The sequence below is a fragment of the Filicampus tigris genome, chromosome 18, assembly GCF_054856515.1.
Source record: "Filicampus tigris isolate MCC_2025a chromosome 18, RoL_Ftig_1.0, whole genome shotgun sequence".
NCBI classification, from domain to species: Eukaryota; Metazoa; Chordata; class Actinopteri; order Syngnathiformes; family Syngnathidae; genus Filicampus; species Filicampus tigris.
In genome coordinates this window covers 782,324-802,065 of record NC_141234.1, presented here as the reverse complement: position 1 = coordinate 802,065, position 19,742 = coordinate 782,324, and the positions used below count along the sequence as shown (strand labels likewise).

At 48.3% G+C, this 19,742-nt stretch overlaps 3 protein-coding genes across 8 annotated transcripts; all 3 read left to right on the top strand.

Annotated features, from left to right (window-relative positions):
• The first annotated feature begins 379 nt into the window (after positions 1 to 379).
• On the top strand, positions 380 to 3,000 carry mllt11 (MLLT11 transcription factor 7 cofactor). Its single transcript, XM_086014463.1, has 3 exons — positions 380 to 555; positions 1,458 to 1,614; positions 2,572 to 3,000. Exons 2-3 carry the CDS (start codon positions 1,468 to 1,470, stop codon positions 2,665 to 2,667), a joined length of 243 nt encoding a protein of 80 aa, XP_085870589.1. The 5' UTR covers positions 380 to 555; positions 1,458 to 1,467; the 3' UTR covers positions 2,668 to 3,000.
• A 749-nt stretch (positions 3,001 to 3,749) lies between these two features.
• LOC147131773 (GA-binding protein subunit beta-2-like) lies at positions 3,750 to 11,175 on the top strand. 3 transcript variants are annotated; one of them, XM_086014452.1, is made up of 8 exons: positions 3,750 to 3,948; positions 5,633 to 5,740; positions 5,816 to 5,983; positions 6,609 to 6,803; positions 6,893 to 7,046; positions 7,811 to 7,987; positions 8,314 to 8,432; positions 9,309 to 11,175. In XM_086014452.1, exons 2-8 carry the CDS (start codon positions 5,633 to 5,635, stop codon positions 9,624 to 9,626), a joined length of 1,239 nt encoding a protein of 412 aa, XP_085870578.1. In that variant the 5' UTR covers positions 3,750 to 3,948; the 3' UTR covers positions 9,627 to 11,175. The 3 variants fall into 3 exon arrangements, with proteins under 3 accessions (XP_085870578.1, XP_085870577.1, XP_085870579.1); XM_086014451.1 differs by lacking the exon at positions 3,750 to 3,948 and adding an exon at positions 4,088 to 4,494; XM_086014453.1 differs by lacking the exon at positions 3,750 to 3,948 and adding an exon at positions 4,563 to 5,254.
• A 607-nt stretch (positions 11,176 to 11,782) lies between these two features.
• LOC147131772 (acidic leucine-rich nuclear phosphoprotein 32 family member D-like) lies at positions 11,783 to 18,539 on the top strand. 4 transcript variants are annotated; one of them, XM_086014461.1, is made up of 7 exons: positions 11,790 to 11,999; positions 13,934 to 14,083; positions 14,207 to 14,329; positions 14,990 to 15,152; positions 15,219 to 15,310; positions 16,726 to 16,780; positions 16,880 to 18,539. In XM_086014461.1, exons 1-7 carry the CDS (start codon positions 11,946 to 11,948, stop codon positions 16,963 to 16,965), a joined length of 723 nt encoding a protein of 240 aa, XP_085870587.1. In that variant the 5' UTR covers positions 11,790 to 11,945; the 3' UTR covers positions 16,966 to 18,539. The 4 variants fall into 4 exon arrangements, with proteins under 4 accessions (XP_085870584.1, XP_085870585.1, XP_085870587.1 ...); XM_086014460.1 differs by having other exon boundaries at positions 15,219 to 15,349; XM_086014458.1 differs by having other exon boundaries at positions 11,783 to 11,999; positions 14,990 to 15,349.
• The last annotated feature ends 1,203 nt before the right edge of the window (positions 18,540 to 19,742 follow it).

Here is a 19,742-nt window from a genome sequence, read left to right as displayed (position 1 = left end):
ACTGCGGCAGGAGCCCCACCCAAAAGCTCGTCAGTGACGTCAGCATTTCATGTGAACAAACGCAAAGGCGACTCATCACATTAAAGTCAATTCAAGTCCATTAAAAATGAAAAAAATGAAAAGAGCAAGAATGGTAGTCGGCCGTTTTAATGACAGTCTACACGGCTGTCGGGGCATGCGCAGCTTCCTTAGCTTTTCCGTCCGAAAATGTACCGAAAACGAATAAAAATAAAAATAAGAGAATTGTACAACAAGGCAAAAGTGAAGGAGGAAAATTTGACATTTTGCTATATTTACATTAATAGCGCAATTAAATTATAATATCGATGAAGTAAGCCTGATTCAAAGTTGTTCTTCTGTATACATGCAATACTTAGGATTCCGTAATGCTGTACCGGAAGTAGTCGTGTCTTTCAACAAGAACTTGACTCAGCTGCACATCATAGCTCATCTTCAACCTGCCGACCACTGCAGCATCTGTTGTCTTCATCTTCACTTTCAGGATTCCAGCACAACTGCAAAGAACAAACGACAACATTTGCACACTGCAAGCAGGTGATGTGCTTTTTAATTTCACTCGGACATGATGCCCTTCGGGGCCTTCCGGCGACAAATGTCCTCGTTTCATTCATTGCTTCAATGCGCGACAATTAAACGTTTTGACACGAAAAGGAAAAAGAATATCGCGTTCTGCTCGTTGACGTTTCAAAAGAGAAATGAAATAAAGTGACATGAAATGGAAGACATTCTGAGCTTTTTGTTGTCATCTTTCTAAAAAAAATTTAGCCTGGCCAACGCCTTAAAATCAACAACTGCCGATGCGAACAGCGATTAAGTCTAATTGATTAATTGATTGGATTGATTAATTTCGCACCGTCATGATGAGTGAACAGTTTCCCACTCGTGGACAAATGTGTCGAATCCATCCTCGCAAATGCTGCCTTCTTGCCGTGCGACCATTTTGACGAGACAAGAAAGACAGCATGAAGAGAAAAGGCACGTTTAAAAGAAAAAGGGGTGAATAAATGAGTACATATAAAATGCACGGTATGCAAACCAGGGTGGCACGGTGCGCTGGCGGTTGGCACATCCGCCTCACAGTCAAGAGGTTCCGAGTTTGAATCATCTCCGGTCCTCTTGCGTGGAGTTTGGGGTTTTCTCCCACAATTCAGAAACATGTTAGCTTTTATGAAAATGAATCAGTTGTTTGAGTGGGAATTGCACATTAAGCACCCTGACATTGACTGGCGACCAGTCCATCATTAAGCTATACACATCCAGCAATATCCTGGCGACCAGTTCAATTTTTTGTCTTTGTTATTGACCTATACAACCAATTTGATCTGAAAACCCCCAAAAATGTTCTTCAGCCCCCTAAATGATTTGGTTCCCTTACGGCCTCTCACCTGAATTGGGACAGACCCCAGCTGACCGGCGACCGCTCCTGTGTGTTCCAGGTCAAAGACGATGGAGAAATCGAGCAGCCAGTACGACTCGTTCCTGTTTTGGAGGCAGCCCATCCCGGCCCTGGACCTTTCCGAGCTGCGGGAGCTCGGCTTGCTCGACGGGCCTCGTAACCAGACCAGAGACGAGCTGAGTGGACCGGACCAGCATGTGAGTGGGCGGGGCTACAGACACCACTAAGAGCAGTAGTTCCTGTTTATTGACCCGAGTTACATATTTTGACGTGAGAAAAATCAAACAGGACACCACCCCCAAATAATGTCACCTCAAGTATGTGCAGTGAGCCCCCGTTTTTATCGGGGGGGGGGGGTAATACATCCCCGACGCACCCACAATTGTTGAAAATCTACGATTTTGAGATGAGATACGATAACATTTTTGCAAAATAGCTTGAAACCTCTCATACACTTTAAATACAGGTAAACTTCTGAAAAACACTTTTTTACAAGTGTTGCTTAGCGCGTGTCGTCACAATCTCGCACAGTTCCAGTTGCGCTCATCACTGCCAGCCAGACATGTTGTGGCGGTTGCAAAATCATCCCAATCGGCTCATGACACACAAAATGCTGTTAAGTGTCGGATTGGCGCAGAGCGACGTACTTGCACTGTTTGTCCATTAGATGGATAAGCAACACGGTTGTCCCAGTTCTCAGGTGACCGAGCGCGAAAACCGCCAACATGCCAGCAATGATGGTGTATTATCGTGTTGCGTTCGCGAGCATGATATTGCTTTCACAAAAAAAAAAAAAAATACTCTCTGTTCCTCTCCTACCACCATTAGCAATAAATGGAATCTGTGACTCGAAACAATTCAATAAAAATCCAATTATTTGGTAATCAATGAGTATGAGTATTATTCAATTGATTCTGACACCTTCCGCAGCCATTTGCTGTTGTACCGTTTGCGTGACTGTGGACACACTACTTGATGGGTATCTTTGTTAACAGGCAACTTTTTTTTCCCTGCCAAATATCGGAATCGGCATCAGCTTGATAATTTCATTCAATGCACCCGATGAGTTCTCACAACACACTAATGCAGTTTGAAATCACTTCGTTGGAGGTCAAAGTTCACACGTGTTTGACATGACGATACGTTGCGTGCAGGAGGAGGAGCTGAGCGAGTTCTCGTCCTTCAACTACTGGAGGGATCCGATCGTCAACGTGGATGCGCTCCTGGCAGACCTTAACCTGCTGCTTTGAGCCCCGCCCCTTGACCGCTGACCCCCTTCCATAAGAAGCATGGTTAGAAAAGCTGTTGTGATGTCACTTTAAGTTGCTGCATGTTATGTAAGCCTGCAAAACTACAATTTCCTCTTTGAGGCTGAGTGTCACTTTGTCATTATTTTCTTTAATCCAAACTCAGTTGCCATATTAATATATTTTGAGATTCCTTTATGTATTTATTTCCTGCTTCTGATTTGGTGTTTCACTATGAGCCGGCCTCACACTGAAGCCACTGGACGTGAGAAACGTGTGTGTCTTCTGAATGTACCAAACAGTGGCAACAATTAAACAGATTTCCTTTTATTGGAACAGTGCATCTTCATTAAAGCAACTCATACACTGCTTATTTTTCTTTCAGCGCGGACCCTTTCAACCTATCTTTATTTTGCAACAAAGAACATTTGATTTCTCAGAAAATTACAAAGCCGGTTGCAAGTCAAGCCGGTTACACAGCAAGCTACTACATTTCAACCCTTTCATGTCTATTATTTTCATATTTCCAGACTTCCCCTGTTGTAGCCTTAATTTCCTTGCCAATAGTTAAGGCCAACAAGATCCACAGTCATTCATTCATTCAAAGACAATGTACCAACAGACAAAGATTGAGCCCTTCTATGGTCCATAAAGTGCGCTGGGAGTTGTAGTTGACTGACCAGGAGGGTGGAAAGGAACTTGCAAAGACCCATCTGAGTTTGTTTTTATTGACATGGCCCAATCTTAACATGACAGTGCGTTACGCAATTCGAAAAGCATGCAATCGTTTTTAGCAACCACGTCAACAACGATGCAAGATTGAGGCAACGATCTACAGTCAGACGCACAGGTGAAAACATGACAAGCAGAGCATAACTTGAATACATAAAAGTTTATCTATAAAAAAAAAATGTTTTTAATCCTCAAAAACTTTACTTCTGGCTTTAATCCGTTGGAGGGGGGGGGGGGGGGGGTCGGCCCCCCTATAGTTTCCATCGTGGCGGTAATAGTCAGTGCCAGCAGGCTGATCTGAGTTCCGCAAATCGAGCTGCCACATCGCGTCCTCATCACTGTGACTTCACACATAACTGATCTGCAGTCAGCCTGTGAGCCAACACAAAGCCCGCCCTCGATCCGTTAACTAGCAACTCCAAATACCCATATTGCTACACGAAGAAAAAAAATTAAAAACTGTTACAAAACTCTTGACTGCCACGTGTCACCTTAAGCTCGGCTTGCGTCGTCTAACAGACCAGAAAAAGCAAGGGTCTACGGGCAAAGAAGGTAGGACAATTCTGGTCACTTATGCTACGACTAAAGGCTAACAGCTAGCGAGGTCCTTCAAAGTTAGACAAAGTTGGCGTTCACACGTCCTTGTCGTGAATTTCAAAATAAGATCCAGCGTAGGGGTACGGAGAATAGATAGCGAGTATTTATCAATGGTGACGGAGACAGAAAATGTTGGCAGTTCAATATGAGCCAAACGTAAATTTAAGTTGTTTCAAATACTGCTTGCTTCTCATCGCAACGTGAGAATTCAAAACGCGTTGGAGACTTTTAATTTGGAGGCTTCACTCACAACATCCGGGCATGTTCCAGCCGTCTCCTTCTTACTTGGCCAGTAAACAATTTGGCGGAGGCAAGCATGCGTCGCTGGTGCCCAAAGCAAAACATTTAAAAAGTGCCGATTAACTATTGCACTTTGTTCGTCCAACTGTGCTCGGGGCCGACACCGCAACGCGCACGGAGCGCTTTGCTAGGTTTGGCTCGCTAGCTTGCTAACATTAGCAGCCGCCTGCCGCCCTGTGGCTACCAACCAATCTGGACGCGGTAAGTCGTCGACTCGTCGTCGTCCCGGCGATAAAAACGCGTTTCGCCTTCGCCTTGAGTCAGCATCGGCTCAGCGGACGTAGTCGTTGTGGGAAAGACTCGTCACAAAACGTCCTCAAAGCGCCTCGAACGCAGCGCGCTCCAAGAAAAGCTAGTTCACCGGATGTGGAAGTAGTTTTTTCTCGGGGTGTAAAATAGGAAATTTCTCTCTGACTTCCCCCGGAAAACCAACAACTTTATATCAAACGGCTTCCTGTCCGTCGTACAGAATATGTTCGGAGCTATACAAAAGGGATGTTGCTGATTTGTAATTGGCAAGTGCGGTGGGGAGACGTGGCACATGGCGGACTCTTTTTTTGGCCACAAGGCGCGTAAAATGGCTCCTCGGCCTGGCGAGAAAAGCTTCGCCTTTGCTCGCCGCTCAACATGGTGTTCGCCGGCTTCCATTATCGGACGCCGCCACCCGTTAGCGTCGTTGCTAACTTTTCTCTTCAAAGTTCCTCTCCCGATAAATAAACCAACCAACACTAAGATCTCTTTGAACAAGTTCCTTAATGTTTCTTTCAGTTGCACCAGCGCGACTCCCGCACACACGCTCGAATGGATGACGGAATAGTTAGTAAAAAAAACATTTTTTTCGTCCTCAAATTCAAACTCACATATAAGCAACAGTTTGCCACCAGATGGCGCTGTTTTTATTTCTTTTGTTCTAAATTGAACCCCGTTTATCGCGGGGCATGCGTTCTACAGCTCCCGACAGGTAAAAATGTGCAAAATAGAGTTTTTCATTTCAAGAGCCCCGCTGCAATATCTCGACAATGCTTGAAAAAAAAAAAGAGCGCGCATCCAACTTGTCTCACCTGTTGAAATGCTTCTTAATTTGTGTGAAGGTTTTCCATAAATATAACTTTTTGGTGGCAATGTATAAATTATGTATATACGCGTAAATATGTATACGTTATTACCTATTAGTGTACCGTGTGATCAGCCTGATTTCCGATCACGTGATTGGATCGGGACATCCCTATGAAAAATGTGAGGTGCCGAAGCATGTGTGCTCGTGGCCTTCTTCCGAAGCCGCGTCCCCTGCAAACATTTGAAAAGCCGCCTTGGTTTTGTGTGTGCACGTGTGCGTCAGATGTCGCTGGTGGACCTGGGCAAGCGACTGCTGGAGGCGGCGCGTAAAGGCCTGGACGACGAGGTGAGGAACCTGATGGCCAACGGAGCTCCGTTCACCACCGACTGGGTGAGTGGCCGTCCCGAGTGGGCACGTGTTTGACATGAAGAGCGTTAACCGCGTGCCCCCGCCCGATCCATACAGCTTGGGACGTCCCCGCTCCATCTGGCCGCCCAGCACGGCCACTACTCCACCGCCGACGTCCTGCTGCGAGCGGGTGTGAGTCGCGATGCTCGCACCAAAGTGGACCGGACGCCTCTGCACATGGCCGCCGCCGAGGGGCACACCATCATCGTGGAGCTGCTGGTCAGGGTGAGCGCCCGCATCCTGCACTCAGGGGCGCTCCTTCACCAAGTCCTCCCACTGATTGGGGATTTTTGGGGCCCGTCACGATACCGACACGGGGGGCCAAAAATCCGATACATCGGCCCATAACCGATATATTAGCATGTGTTGTCGGAAAAAGGGCATTGATAGAAACAGGACATATGTTGTGCATGAACAGAAATTCTTAAAATAGCCAAGTTATGATTCAAGAGAAAGAAGCATGACACAACTTAATAGAGCATCGTATTGCAGCAGGCAAGAGCTGTCTAGAATTCAAGTGGGATTTATAGTAACCTCTTAGATGTTCTGATCTCTTCAGTACAGCACTCGTCACTCTACGCAGAGGATGAAGAGCATATGACGGAGAACTGTCAATATAAACCAAATGTGTTCAGTCCGTTGCTTCGAGGGTTAACGCACTGCAACGTAGATGCTAATTAGCGTTAACATGAAGCTAGCGGACCGAAAGGCTAAGTTAAACACAAAAGTTTGGCAACGAAAAGAATCCGAACAACGGCTCTTTAAGTCGGGTCACTGGCATGTCAAGGGGCCAGTGTTGAAAGTCGCCGTCGTCTGGCCGCGTCTCACCGTTTCCCTCTCTGGCCTGCAGAGCGGCGCCGACATCAACGCCAAAGACATGCTGAAGATGACGGCGCTGCACTGGGCGGCGCAGCACGGCCACCACGGCGTGGTGGAGACGCTGATCAAGCATGGCGCCGACGTGCACGCGCTCAGCAAGTTCGACAAAACGCCCTTCGATATCGCCGTCGACATCCAGAACACGGAGCTCATGCTGCTGCTGCAGGTCGGCCACTCGCCTCGCCCGTCGCGACTCGTCGCGCCTCTCAGCTTCCCCGCGTCACGTCGCGCTTGTGTCCTTTTGTCTGCGTGCAGGAGGGCATGCAGAACCAAGTCAACATGAACCAGGTGAGCATGAACGTGGAGTCCAGCAACACCAGCAACCAGCAGCAGTTCATCATCCAGGGCATCCCGTCCATACCGGGAGGCGTGGTCAACCTTGCCGACCTGCTCAACAAGGCCGGCACCGGTATGCTCGCTCGCACGCGCGCACGCGAGGTCAGATGTGAGTGAGCCCACTTGGGAATTTTTCAAGATCCAAGCTACTGCTCGGCTGTTTTTTATTTTTTGCTTTGACTTGATATGAGTGCTGTACGGTGGCAGAGGATTCATTTCACCTCTGTCTGACAGATAATTCATCCTAAAAGAGACTACCAGCTTTTTTTTTTTTTTTGCTACTCACAGTTGAGGTTTAGTGTCACACTAAACACTAATGCTCAATACTACAATTGATATGGGCCCCCCAAAAAATCCCAGAAAAAACGTGAACAGGTGCGTGGTCTGGACAAAAATACAGCGAATATGTGGTATAGGCTTCTAAAAAAAAAAGAATCTGCAAATAGGTGGATCTGCAAATGCCTGCCATGAAAAATGCAGGGTCCACTGTATCCGTATGTCTGTAGTACACTGCCCCCAGGTGGCCAAGATAGTACAATATCATAGGGTGCTAGTTTACTTGTTAAAAAATGTTGTTCTTTGAGGGAGGTGCTGGAACAAATTCAGGGCATTTCCATTCATTTTAAAAGGAAAGATATCAACTTGTCTCTCCGAGAACGACTGTCATCAAATAGCGTGAAACCATTAAGTATACTTTGTCAGAACAAAGCCTCGGCCTGGTTTTGACTGTACTACTGAATGTAAGTCGTGATGCTGGTCGTTGGCGTCCAAACATTTGAGGCCACGGCGTCGGCATCAGCGAGCCGCGTGCGCTTGACGCCACTTTTTGCCTTCCAGGAGAATCTGAAGAAGCGCTGGCCGCCAACGCTCTGGACGGCAACATCCAGCACGCCGCCGTGGTCAACGAGGGAGGCCAGAGGGTCATCACCATTGTAACCGACCAACATGGCAACCTGCAGACCGCCGGGGGCATGTCGCAGCCCTTCTTCGTCACCATGCAGCATGGACAGCAAAGTATGTCGCTCGCTCGCTCGCTCACTCACTCGCTCACTCACTCACTCACTCACTCACTCACTGTGTGTGAGTAGCAGAAGTAGGACTTGAATTCAGTCACAGTTTTGATGACCTTTGACTTGACAAAAACGAGAGAACCTGCGCTCGTAACCAAAAGATCAGCGTGCTGCAAACGTAGGCTTTGGGAGCCAACATAGGGCCAGGTTGGAGGAGGCCGGCTTCGGACAAAAACGGGCCAAGACAAAATGAATTTGCCCTCGCCTTCTGCAGCGCAAGTCGGCCCTCTTGTATTCCAAGTGTGACTTGAGCCCGTCTGTTGCGCGCAGTGCTGGCGGTGCCCGCCAACACGATGACGGAGGAGGTGGTGACGGAGGAGTCGCAGGCGCCGCCCTCCAGGAAGAGGAAGTTGGAGGTGGCCAATAATCACAGCGACGCAGGAGAGACGGTGAGTGCTGACTTCCTTGGTGGCTTGCAAGCTCTTGAGCGCAAAGCACACTTGTGTTCATCGGCGCTACCGGTGCAGTAACCCAGGTCGCCGATTCCCAACCTCCTGCACGCGAGAGGTCGTCTGGTGTGCCGCACGGAAATGATACACAAGCGTTATTTCTTGACTGACGCGATGTTCAGTGACAGGCGCAACATTTCCATGGTCTTCCACAATCGCCATGTTGCCAGTCAGGCAACAGAAGAAGTCATGTGAGGAAATCAGTTTGTGTTCAATTAAACGGACCCACAAGTCAGTTTGTGAGGACACTGAAGCAAGTTTTTTTTTTTTTTTTTTTAGGCGGGGGGGCTTGTTCTGTGAGATTTATTTTTCCATGCAAAATATCAATAAAAGTTTGGAAACACTGGTAGATTCTACAAAATGATGTCAAAGTAATACTGTTGCCTAAATCAAACTCCTCAACTCACTGCAATGTGGTTCCAAGGATCAATAAGGTGGCTGCAAAGCACTACTTTGGTCTAAATGGAACATCTCAACTCACTTTCAGTGCACTTACTAGACACCAAGATGGTGGCAAAGCACTTTTTTGTGTCCAAATAAAAGTCCTCAACTCAAGTCAGCATATTTCCTTGACCCTAAAAGGGCGGCAAAGCACTACTTTTGTAATAGGCGGTGCTAAAGTAGCGAATGACGGTGGATGCCTTCCCAAGAAAAGGCAAATTCCAAACCACAAAAGGTGAAAGTGAATTTTTAGCGTCATCCAGAAAGTTGAGTATGCTGAGCTTTTTGTGAGTAGCCCTGATTTATTTTGGTTGGAAGTGCAAGATCCAGAAGAGCTTTTCACTGAGTTGTTGTTGTTGTTGTGGCGGCGCGCAGGAGCTGCTGCAAAGGCAGCTGCAGGAGGCCAACCGCAAGGCGCAGGAATACCGGCAGCAGCTGATGCGCAAGGAGCAGGAGGCCGAGGAGTACCGCATCAAACTGGAGGCCATGGCCCAGAGTCAGGCGGGCGCCACCAACGTCAGCCCCGAGGAGGTGGTGGGCGGCGACGAGGATGAGGACGCGGCGGCCGTGGGCGTGGTGGAGGAGGAGGGCCAGATGGTGGTGCTGCAGGAGGGCGGCATCATCATGGAGGGCGACGAGGGCCGCGTCACGCTGGTGGAGACGGGCGGGGAGCCCGCGGGGGTCAGCTCCTAACGCCGCCCCAGAGCCCCGAGACGGACTGAACACGGAATGACGTGACGCCACGCCGTCTTTCCCGCAGCGCTCGTTCTTGGCGGCGTCACAGGCGACCGCCCCTTTTCTCTTTGAACCCATCCGGCCACTCGGACATCACCTCCTGTTGCTCCGCCTTCCCTCTCTCCTTTGTCACTTGCGTCTTGGCAACTGCTTCTGCGCCTTCATTTCTCTACTTTCGAATCACATAGTTGCTTCTGGGGAATATTTTGGGGATACAAGTTCCACACTCCACTTTTTGCCAAACCGGTTGTGTGTAACGTTTCCCATCTGATGTTCTCAATAGTTAATTTTGTACAAATCAAGCAACATCACAATTCATCCAAATCAGGTAAATGTAAACCTTTGTGCTCTTTAGTCAGAAAACTTATGTCAACATCTGCTTATTATAGACAATAATTTCCTTTTTTTTAACACATTTGCTAGCTGTCGAAAAAAAAAAATCCACCTATCTACTTTTAAGCAGTGGCCCCCCCAACCTTTTTTCTGCCACGAACCGGTTCATGCAAGTCCATACCGTTCGCGGCCCGGCCCCGTAACTATTCACCGTCAGCGGGGGGGGGGGTGCAAGTGGGGCCCAATACGTCTGTCGGTTGTACTCATTTGCTAGCGATATTAGCAATAGCGTTACGCGACAGACGCTAGCTTGTTAACATTTGTGTGCACTTGAGGGACCATTCAGAAAACATAAACTCAAAGAATATTACAGTGCATTTAATATTTGCAACAGAGACAACTTGCCTTCACCGTCAGCGGGGTGGTGTGGGGTTTTTTTTGCCGCTGTGGACCAGATTTCCCCACTCGAAGTTAATCCGTCGATTCTTCAATCCTTTTTTTTTTTTTTTCTGATTTCTGTGCAAAATTGGCAACCAGGGTTGCGCTCGATTGTCAACAGTAAATGGATAAATCGAGAATGAAGGTGAAAACAAGAATAAGTTTTGATTTTATATTCTCCCCAGTGTGTTTTCCAGTTTTCAAATTTGATATTGGATCTCTGGAGTTGAAATTTTCAGAAACATCCATCCATCCATTATCAATACCGCTTATCCTCACAAGGGTCGCCTATCCCAGCTGTCTTCGGGCAGTAGGCGGGGGACACCCTGAATTGGTTGCCAGCCAGTCGCAGGGCACACAGACAAACATCTGCACTCACAATCACACCTAGGGGCAATTTAGAGAGTCCAATCAACTTACCATATATGTTTTTGGAATGTGGGAGGAAACCGGAGTACCCGGAGAAAACCCACGCAGGCACAGGGAGGCCGGAGCCGGGATCGAACCCACGACCTCTGAACTGTGAGGCGGATGTGGTAACCAGTCGAACACCGTGCCACCCCTTTCAGAAACAAACAAAAAAATCAAGCCTGGGAGCAGGATGGATCTTTCTAAAGTGGACACAAAAAAACCCCAAAAACATTTTACTGTGCCCTCCTTTCTTCCTTCCTCATCTGTCCTGTGAGTTGAGTTTGATATATATATTTTTTAAAATAAACTCAGCAGAGCAACCTTTTTCAATGTACAAATAAAGTTGTATTTTTTTTAACTGTACCTGACTGCTTAACCATGTTGATGGTAGCAATACTAATCTGATGAATTATACAGTAAACACTTATTTACTTAATTGTCTTATTTTTGAATGTGAACCAATGACACAAAAGCCTTGTCAATAAGACCACCGCAGTGTGTATGTTGAGGTCCTTTATTTGTAGCAATACCTTTGACAATATCATTTCAAATATTTCACGCAAACCTATCTGAAGTCAGACTTACGGCTCTTTCACCCAATCAGAAAACGAGGCCGAGCGAGCGCCATTTTAGTCCCGCCCATTTCCAATTGATCCTGTTTTCTATCGAATGTACTGACGCGGGTGGGTCTTTCTCTGCATGTCCTCGAGTATCAAGAAATGTCCCTTCAAGGCGGCTCCAATTTGGCCGTTCTAAGCCACCGAGAACGCTCATTTGATGAGCAAACAACAAGCGTCCCCACGCGGTCGACGCAGCCAGTCGGTTTGGGACCAGGCCTCCCCGCTCTTTGGATTAAGGCAGATCAGTCTCGACTGACACGTCTCCTGTCCAATAGGCGTCGCCGCTGAGGCAGGCAGCCAATCACATGTCGGGGGGGCGGCGGCCCACGGTGGAGGGGGCAGGACGCGAGGTATCATGGAGGATCAGTGAGCAAACTGTGGCCATCAGAGACGAGCAAGCGACGCTCTTGTCCCGGGGACTTTCTTCTCACTTCACCGCCTGACTGCTCCCTCGTCGCCGACTACATATTTCACGATGGACATAAAGAGGAGGATCATTTTGGAGCTGCGGAACCGAGACTCGGCAGAGGTGAGTGGGCACCACTGAGCCACTCGGGGAGGATGAGCGAGGCGAGGGGGAGCCGATCGAACAAGCTGCCCGTTCTGCCGCGAGAAGCCCGCAGCCCGCCCGCCAACTTTGCTTTCACACACTTGCCCTCGCGCGCGGTCAGCTCGAACGTCGTGGAAATAGCGCGGCCGGTGGCGGTGAAGCGGGAGCCCGGGTGGATGGAAGCGGCCGCGGCTCGATTCCCTCGGTCCGTCCGTCCGTCCGCCGCCCCTCCTCCTCCTCCTCCACCACCCCCAAGCCGCCCGCTCTTGTTTAGCCTCAACACCGACAAGATGGCTCTTTAACCAACAACTTTTAATCACTATCTGCAATCAGCATCAGCTTCTTTTTGTTTTGTTTGATTCTCTCCATTAAAATGAGATCGATGGAGACAAAAACAAGCACGATCAACATTTGGTGTCTTTGAAGCGCGGGCTTCCGTCGTGGAAAACACTGCGCGTTCAAGCACCCCGACGACATTTTCAAGTTGGTCGGACGCGACCATTTTGTGTGTGCTTTGTCGTCGTCGTCGTCGGAGCTGACAAAAGTCAGTCGGTGCCGTCCCGGAGCACATTGGTGACCTTTGGGGACATGCGTGGCCATTTAGGCGCGAGAGGCGAGGCCAAGGGAGACGAGCCCCCCTTTTACCGACATTTTGAAACTCGGGCGAGTGACGCCTCTCGAGTCCAAAAATGTGCTTATATTTGAACCACGACCTCTACTAAAACACGCAGACAAAGACCTACGACGAGCTACGGCACCGTCGCTTCCTTGTAACGCGACGACCGAGATCCGACAACTGGAACGAGGACGACGATGTGCTTCCCCCTCGGGCGGCTAACGTGACGACGGTCGCGCCTCAAAATGGAGGGACGTTACTCGTCGATGGCGGATTAACGCGCTCCACTTGCGAACGACAAAAGTGCCACAAGCACGTTAACTGAGCCGTTGGCCCCTCGGTGGCGTCGTCGAACTTTACGAGCGGCCGAAGGTTCGCCTAAGTCGGCCCACTGGCTCGGTTCGGTCGGCGACCTCCGCGTGGCGTCGTCCTCTTTAATGGGGCAGACATTTTGTAGGGTGCGCGTGCGCGCTCGGCGCAGTTACGTAAATGCAAGCTGGCCTGGCGCGTGCACGCACGCACACACGCGTACAAGTGTGTTGGGGAAAGCCACTGGCTGCACGTGCGCGCACACGTTGATGCTGCTTGCCATTCTTGTGTGCGGGCCTGAAACACTCGTGCACCCGCACGCATGCCGTAACAACGACGTCAACTACCAATTCCAAGGCGGTTCATTTAGGACGAAATAAAACCATGTACCTTGTGTGTGCGTGTTTGTATAGATCAGAGATGCAACAATCGAATATCAAATTAATCAACTATTTTGATAAGACTGGTCAACAGCTAACTCTAATCAGAGATGGCTTTATGTGTTCATAAATGTATATTTGACACTTGACAAGTCATCTTATTTCAAGCACATCCCCCAAAATGTTCCGATATTTTTGACCTATACAAGCATGAACAATACAGATTTTATCCTACGTTGTATTTGATTCCTGTAATGTTTCAGAAAGACATCACCTGTTGCTGAAACAAACCCTGATACATTACAGCATTATTATTCTTCTTGTTATTATGAAAACCTGATGTGCTAGAGAAAAACGAGTGCACGTTCGGAATCAGTGGAACGAATAATTTAGAAAAGCTTACTCGAATCTCTGATTAAAAAAAAAAAAAAAAGTACATTTGTTGACCAGTGTTATCGTTAAGTCTTCCTCGTTTAGGTCAGTATGAATGTATCCACTGCCCTCAGGTGGTCAAGGTTGGTACTCCAGAAGGAGGCAAGCATTGTGTATGTTGCGAGCAAATGGGACCATTTGACCAGACGTTGAAGTTCACCGCGCGTGTTTTTCAGGTGGCCGAGATGGTTTTGAACAACAGCCACTCGCCGAGTGGAGAAGTGGAAGGTCTCTCAGACAAGTTTGTCAAGCTGGAGGTCCTCAGTATGATCAACGTCGGTCTGAATTCGCTGGCCAAGCTGCCCAAACTGCCCAAACTGCGCAAGGTGACACGCGCATCACACGACTCACGCCCGCGTCACGTCCGTCCGTCCGTCCTCGTGCCAAAGTAGGCCGCAATTCTTGATTGTTGTCCTTGTCGCCGTTCTGGCGGACGTTCTCTCTCCCAGCTGGACCTGAGTGACAACAACCTGTCGGGTTCTTTCGAGACGTTGTCGCAAAAGTGTCCCAACTTGATCTACCTCAACCTCAGCGGCAACAAGATTAAGGAGCTGAGCAACGTGGAGGCCCTGGTCAGTACACACGCGGAAAAATGCACTTGTCGTTTTAGTCTAGTCTTTATCATGCCTTTTTGTGCGTGTGTATGTTTCTGTTAATTAATTATTTTTCATTAACCCCAAAAACTCACCAGTAGGTGAATAACTGAATGTTTGCCCCGCAAATATTGTATGTGGGAGTCCACTCTATTCAAATGTTTAAGCAACTGTATTATAACAAAGCGCTAGCTTTTTTTTTTTTTTTTTAATGTGGGCGTGGGGTTATTATTTGTTTTTGAGCAAGCCAGCACAAGCATCTCATTTTTTTCAGGAAAGAAAAAGACAGGACAAAACAAAAGGTCACTATTTGCGAGCGCATTCTGCTCAAAAAAGGAGTGGGAAGAAGAAAGCTAGCTCACTGGATGCTAACATATAAAGCAACTGCCGTAGACGGGCTAATGGAAGTGAGCGTCAGTGTTACACGTATTCTAATAAACAGCCGCTAATTGTAAAAGGGACGCAGCAGCAACACATAGAAACGGAGCACGCGAGCATCCTGGTGGGCGTCTCTGCCACGTGGGGACTTTTGCCGCACCTTTGTAGGAGGCCTTCTCTGCCTCGAGTCGAGCTGCCCAGCATGTCGTCGCACAACTTGGCAACCGCACTTAGCTCTGCTGTCCAAATTGAACTTGGCAGCAAAACCTGAAGAGCCTTCAGAGTCTGGACCTGCTGAACTGCGAGATCACGTCGCTGGAGGATTACCGCGACAGCGTCTTCGAGCTCCTGCCGCAGGTCACCTACCTGGACGGCTTCGACCAGGAGGAGAACGAGGCGCCCGATTCGGAGGCCGACGAAGAAGGTGAGCCGCCCGCCGGCGTCGACGCAGCCCGGCAAAGTCCAAGCCGCGTGTTTGTCTGCGCCGCAGACGAGGACGGCGAGGACGCGGCGGGGCCGACGGGCGACTACGACGACGAGGACGACGAAGACGAGGACGAGGACGGCTCGGAGGGAGGAGAGGTGGGGCTGAGCGTTCGTGGGAAGAGGGCCACGCATCAGGTGGGCAACGCCGGCGTCGCCCGCTCGGCTCGGACGCCCCCCCGGCATGCACCTGTGCTCAGGCGGCAGAGAACGGGACTCGCAGGCTGGCTTCAGAATGGCTCCCTGGCCACAAACTCAAAATCACTTCCCAGGCAGGGAGGGGAGGGGAGGAGTGGGGCGGGGGGTGGGGTGGGGGGGGGGGGTTGTGTGGTGGTGGTGGGGGGGGGGGGGGGCATCTCCATCCACTCCTCACATTGGTTTGATTTGGAAATCCCCAAATAAGCTCGGCGTCAACATCTCCATCTGGTGATTCGGGAGCGGGCGTTGATCAATGATTGGGACTCGTTGGCTCATTCCCTGCTCCCAAATGACTTGACTTTTAGGTCTGGGGGAGTGGGGGGACCTTAACTGTACTACCTTGGTCCTCAGAACCCAAAATGTGCATATCGGGGAGTAGGGAGCGAGTCAAAGAATCTGAACACAGCCTTGGAGTTACTTGGAGTTGATTTTGGAGCACTTTTGCAGCCTTTGCATTGGCTCACCGGGTGCCAGTCACTGGCATAGGACCCGCCCCCCTGAGGTCACACAGCCAATGAGGCTCCTCTAGTCTTCAACTCAAAGCTGATTGGTTCACTAAGGAAGTCTTCTCTGCCGCCTCTGACCTTTGACCCCGGAGCTCAACAAGTCCGAAGCGCTGAATGGAAAAGGAGACTTTGGAAAAGTTGCGCTTTTTCGGTGATCAAAGTCTTTTTCTTTTGAAAGTGCAGATGCAAACGGTATCGATGGTAATTGCTCTTGGTATTAGTATCGATTAAAAAGAAATAGTATCCGCAAAAATAGCCAAGTATTTGGAGTGTTAATCCTAAAAGTATAGCTCGTGAAAGTCACGATCGTTACCAGTAGTGATGTTCGGTCCTTTTTCCAGCCCATCGCCAATTTGAAAGCCTACTCCCAATTTAATTTGTTACATTTTTCTGTTTTACTCAACCGATCCCCACAAGATGTTATGAACACTCATAGTGAGTACTAATTTCAGCATTACTTGGGAGACCTACAATTTCAACTAACCCAACGACATTTCGTTCTCACCGAACTGCTGCGGTGTAGCGCCAACTACTGGTGAGGAGGTCTTATTCCATGACAGATTTACACTTGATTTGAATATTTATTTTTGCCTTCATAAGATTAATACGGATTCTTGGTATGGGGACTCTCCTATCCCCAGTGAAGTGTTGATGGGAATGATATGAGCTCTGGTGGTCGCCATGGTCACGCTGCCGTAGACTCCTCAATAGTGTCCTTGTGTGTGTGTGTGTGTGTGCTTACGTCTTTGTGCGTGTGTGCGTGCGCGCGCGCGCGCGCGCGCGCGCTGACGTTTGCGCCTTTGTGCTCAGGATGAGGAAGAAGATGAGGAGGAGGAGGACTACGGCGAGGAGGAGGAAGAGGAAGGTGAGTGCAGTGTCCCCTAGAGGCCTGGGTCCGAACCAGGTCTGTCAATCAATGAATCGATCGCCTTGTCAACCGATCACGCTGCCTGTGGTTGCGCAGACGAGCGAGCGGACGCTCAGGGACAGAAGCGGAAGAGAGACGTGGAGGACGACGGCGAGGACGACGAAGACGACGAGGACGACTAGCCGTGCTGTCGTCGCGTGTGCGTGCGTGCGTGCGTGTCCCGTCCTACGCTAGACGTCGTCCCTCTCGCCCCGCCCACCTCCTTCAAATAGGGTTGCAAAAGGGGGAAATTTTCCGTGGAATTTAAGTTGGGGAAATAATCCAAATTGGAAACTTTTCAGGGGAATTAACTGGGAGTTGATTTGTTTAATGGATTTTTTTTTTTTTTTAATCTGAGCAACAGCAGCCAATCTAAAAAAAAAAAGAATCATTCTAAAGTACGTGCATTGAAAATCGTATTTCTACATAATGTTTAAAGAATGGTCAAAATTCAACAAAATATCAAATTGTTACAAATTTTACAAAAAAAAAACCTCAACAAAAATGGTGGCAAAGCAGCACCGGTACTCAAAGCTCCTCAATTTACCGCAGTTAAATGGCCCGAAGATGCCGCGAGGTTCTTTTCAGTCTGGTACATGGCAAACGATAGACTTAGGTGGAGGGAAAAAATAAATAATTTGCGAATGCAGCACCATAAATATGAATTGAGCCAAGCCTCAAGTGTGTACATTTAAAAAGGTCCTTCTTTTTTTGGGGGGGATGAATTCAGTTAATCCCCTTGTCAACTTTCCAAGTTTGTCCATTTGCCATCATTTTGCAACCCTGCTTCCCGTCTGTCCACAACGCAGCTGAACACCAGTCGGGTTCGCCACACGCAAGATGGCGCCCACGTTGGCTTTGGGGTCTTCTGGACTTTTTGAAGAGTCATCCACCTAAATTGGGACTGCTCATCCATCCTCACGTTTGCCCATTCGTGATGACTTGGCCAACTTTTAAAGGACACATTATTAAAAGAAAAATAAGACTTTTTGAGCACAAAAAGTCATCTGATCTTTGAGGACATTTATTTTGTTTGTTTTTCCAACACAAACCAAAGTCGGCGCACTTAAGAGCGCCCCCTTCAGGACTCCTTGTGTTTGTGGATCAGGATCTTCCTTCTCCGTTTTCGCCCGATGATCACATGACCCTCCTGCCCCGCCCGCCTTTTTAGAAATATGCAGACCAGAGTATGCGCCTCCTCCTCCTCTTCGACTTATTATTATTATTATTATTCCCTGTGTGTGTGCGTTTGTGTGTGTGAATTTTATTGTAGCTTTTTACACGCTCTGTGACTTTTTTTTTTTTTTTTACTTTTTTTGTTTGTTTTTTTGGGGGTCAAGTGACGTGAAATATTCCAATAAAGTTGAGTCCACTCGCTGCAAAGCATTGTGGGAGAAGGGAAACCAACTTTTTTCAAAGAATTTATGACAAAGCAATATTTCTAGATTTCTACAATGATGAAATTGCTTTCTTGTAATCGGTCGATTAATTGAGTTCTTAATTTGTCAGGAAGCAGCGAAAGCTCGACGGCGGTTTTTCCAGTTTCTTTCACTGACGTCCAAATGTTTGTGTGTGTGTGTGTGTGTGTTTTTGAGTGTCTGTGTGTGTTTGACGCTTTAGACATTAAAAAAAAAAAAAAAGGATTGAATATTTGTGTACATACGTTTTTATGCTCTTCAGGTCTGATAGAAAATGAAAATAAAGTCATATAGTTGAACTTTTGTTCTGTGAGTGCAAATGTTTCCGCCGGGAGGCGCTCCTGAGCCCGTTAGCAGTGACGTCACATGGGAGCGGTCGCAGGCTGACGTGCGGCCTTTCCCAGTTGACTCGTCACCTATCAATCATGTCAGATGTCGTCCCGCCCACAAGGAGGCGGAGCCACCGGCTGGTTCCGGCTGGCCAGCTGATCCGCGCCGAACTCGACTCGTCACTGCAGCATTTGCCCAATGAGCAGCGTTGGAAGGTGCGCGGCACTTCCTTGTTTTTCAAAGCCAGGCCAAGTCAAGTGCGTCCACATGCTGCACGACTTCCTCACGTTGAGCCACCGCAAATGTTCACGGTAAGTGGACGGCATTTGATGTCATCATAGCTGCACTAAGCGATGACCGACGTGTCGTTTGTGAGCCTTGGCCCGATGAAAAGGAGTGAAATTGCTACAGAAGCACAATAAGAAGAACCACAAGCGCTCTCGCTGCTCTTGAGAACGAGTTCGAGAACGTTCCAACGCAAGAAAACATTCACAAGTTGAACGTGGCAAAGTTCACACTTTGGCACTTTCTTTGTTACAGGAGCAAAGAGTTACATAGCTTGTTGTTGAAAGACATAAAAAGGACTGCTGTCGTTACAACAAATTCCCGTGGGAAAAAAATGACTCATTGAGAAACTCACACACGTTTCACCAGTAATATGGACTTTTTGTGTTTTTATATCGATTTTTGTTTTTATCCAAATGTAACATTGCTGTCCGGTGACTCAAGCGATGTGCACTTGTTGTCCAGCAGATGGCGGCCTTGTCTTTTGTAGTAATAGGCCAATGGCAGTAAATTTGATTTCATTTATTATTCAAAATGCCTCTTGTTGTCATCCGCCAAATAACGTCATTCCCCACAACAGGAGAGGATGAGGAGCACATTGTCAACTTTGTTGGATTATCTTATTTGTTATTGTTATCGTTATTATTATGCATGCGTGCATGCGCGTGTGTATTTATTTGCGTGTGCATGCATGTTTATTTAAATATTTACGCTGACCTAAAAGCTTTTGGTTCTCATGTTATTTTTACAACTCTAACTCATATACAAGTACACGCACGTGCACTAACACACAAGCAGAATAGCAAAACCACACGTGCACAGAAACACGCGCACACTCACACGTGCACGCGCGTGTAGTGTGCAAATTAACACACACGCGCGCACAC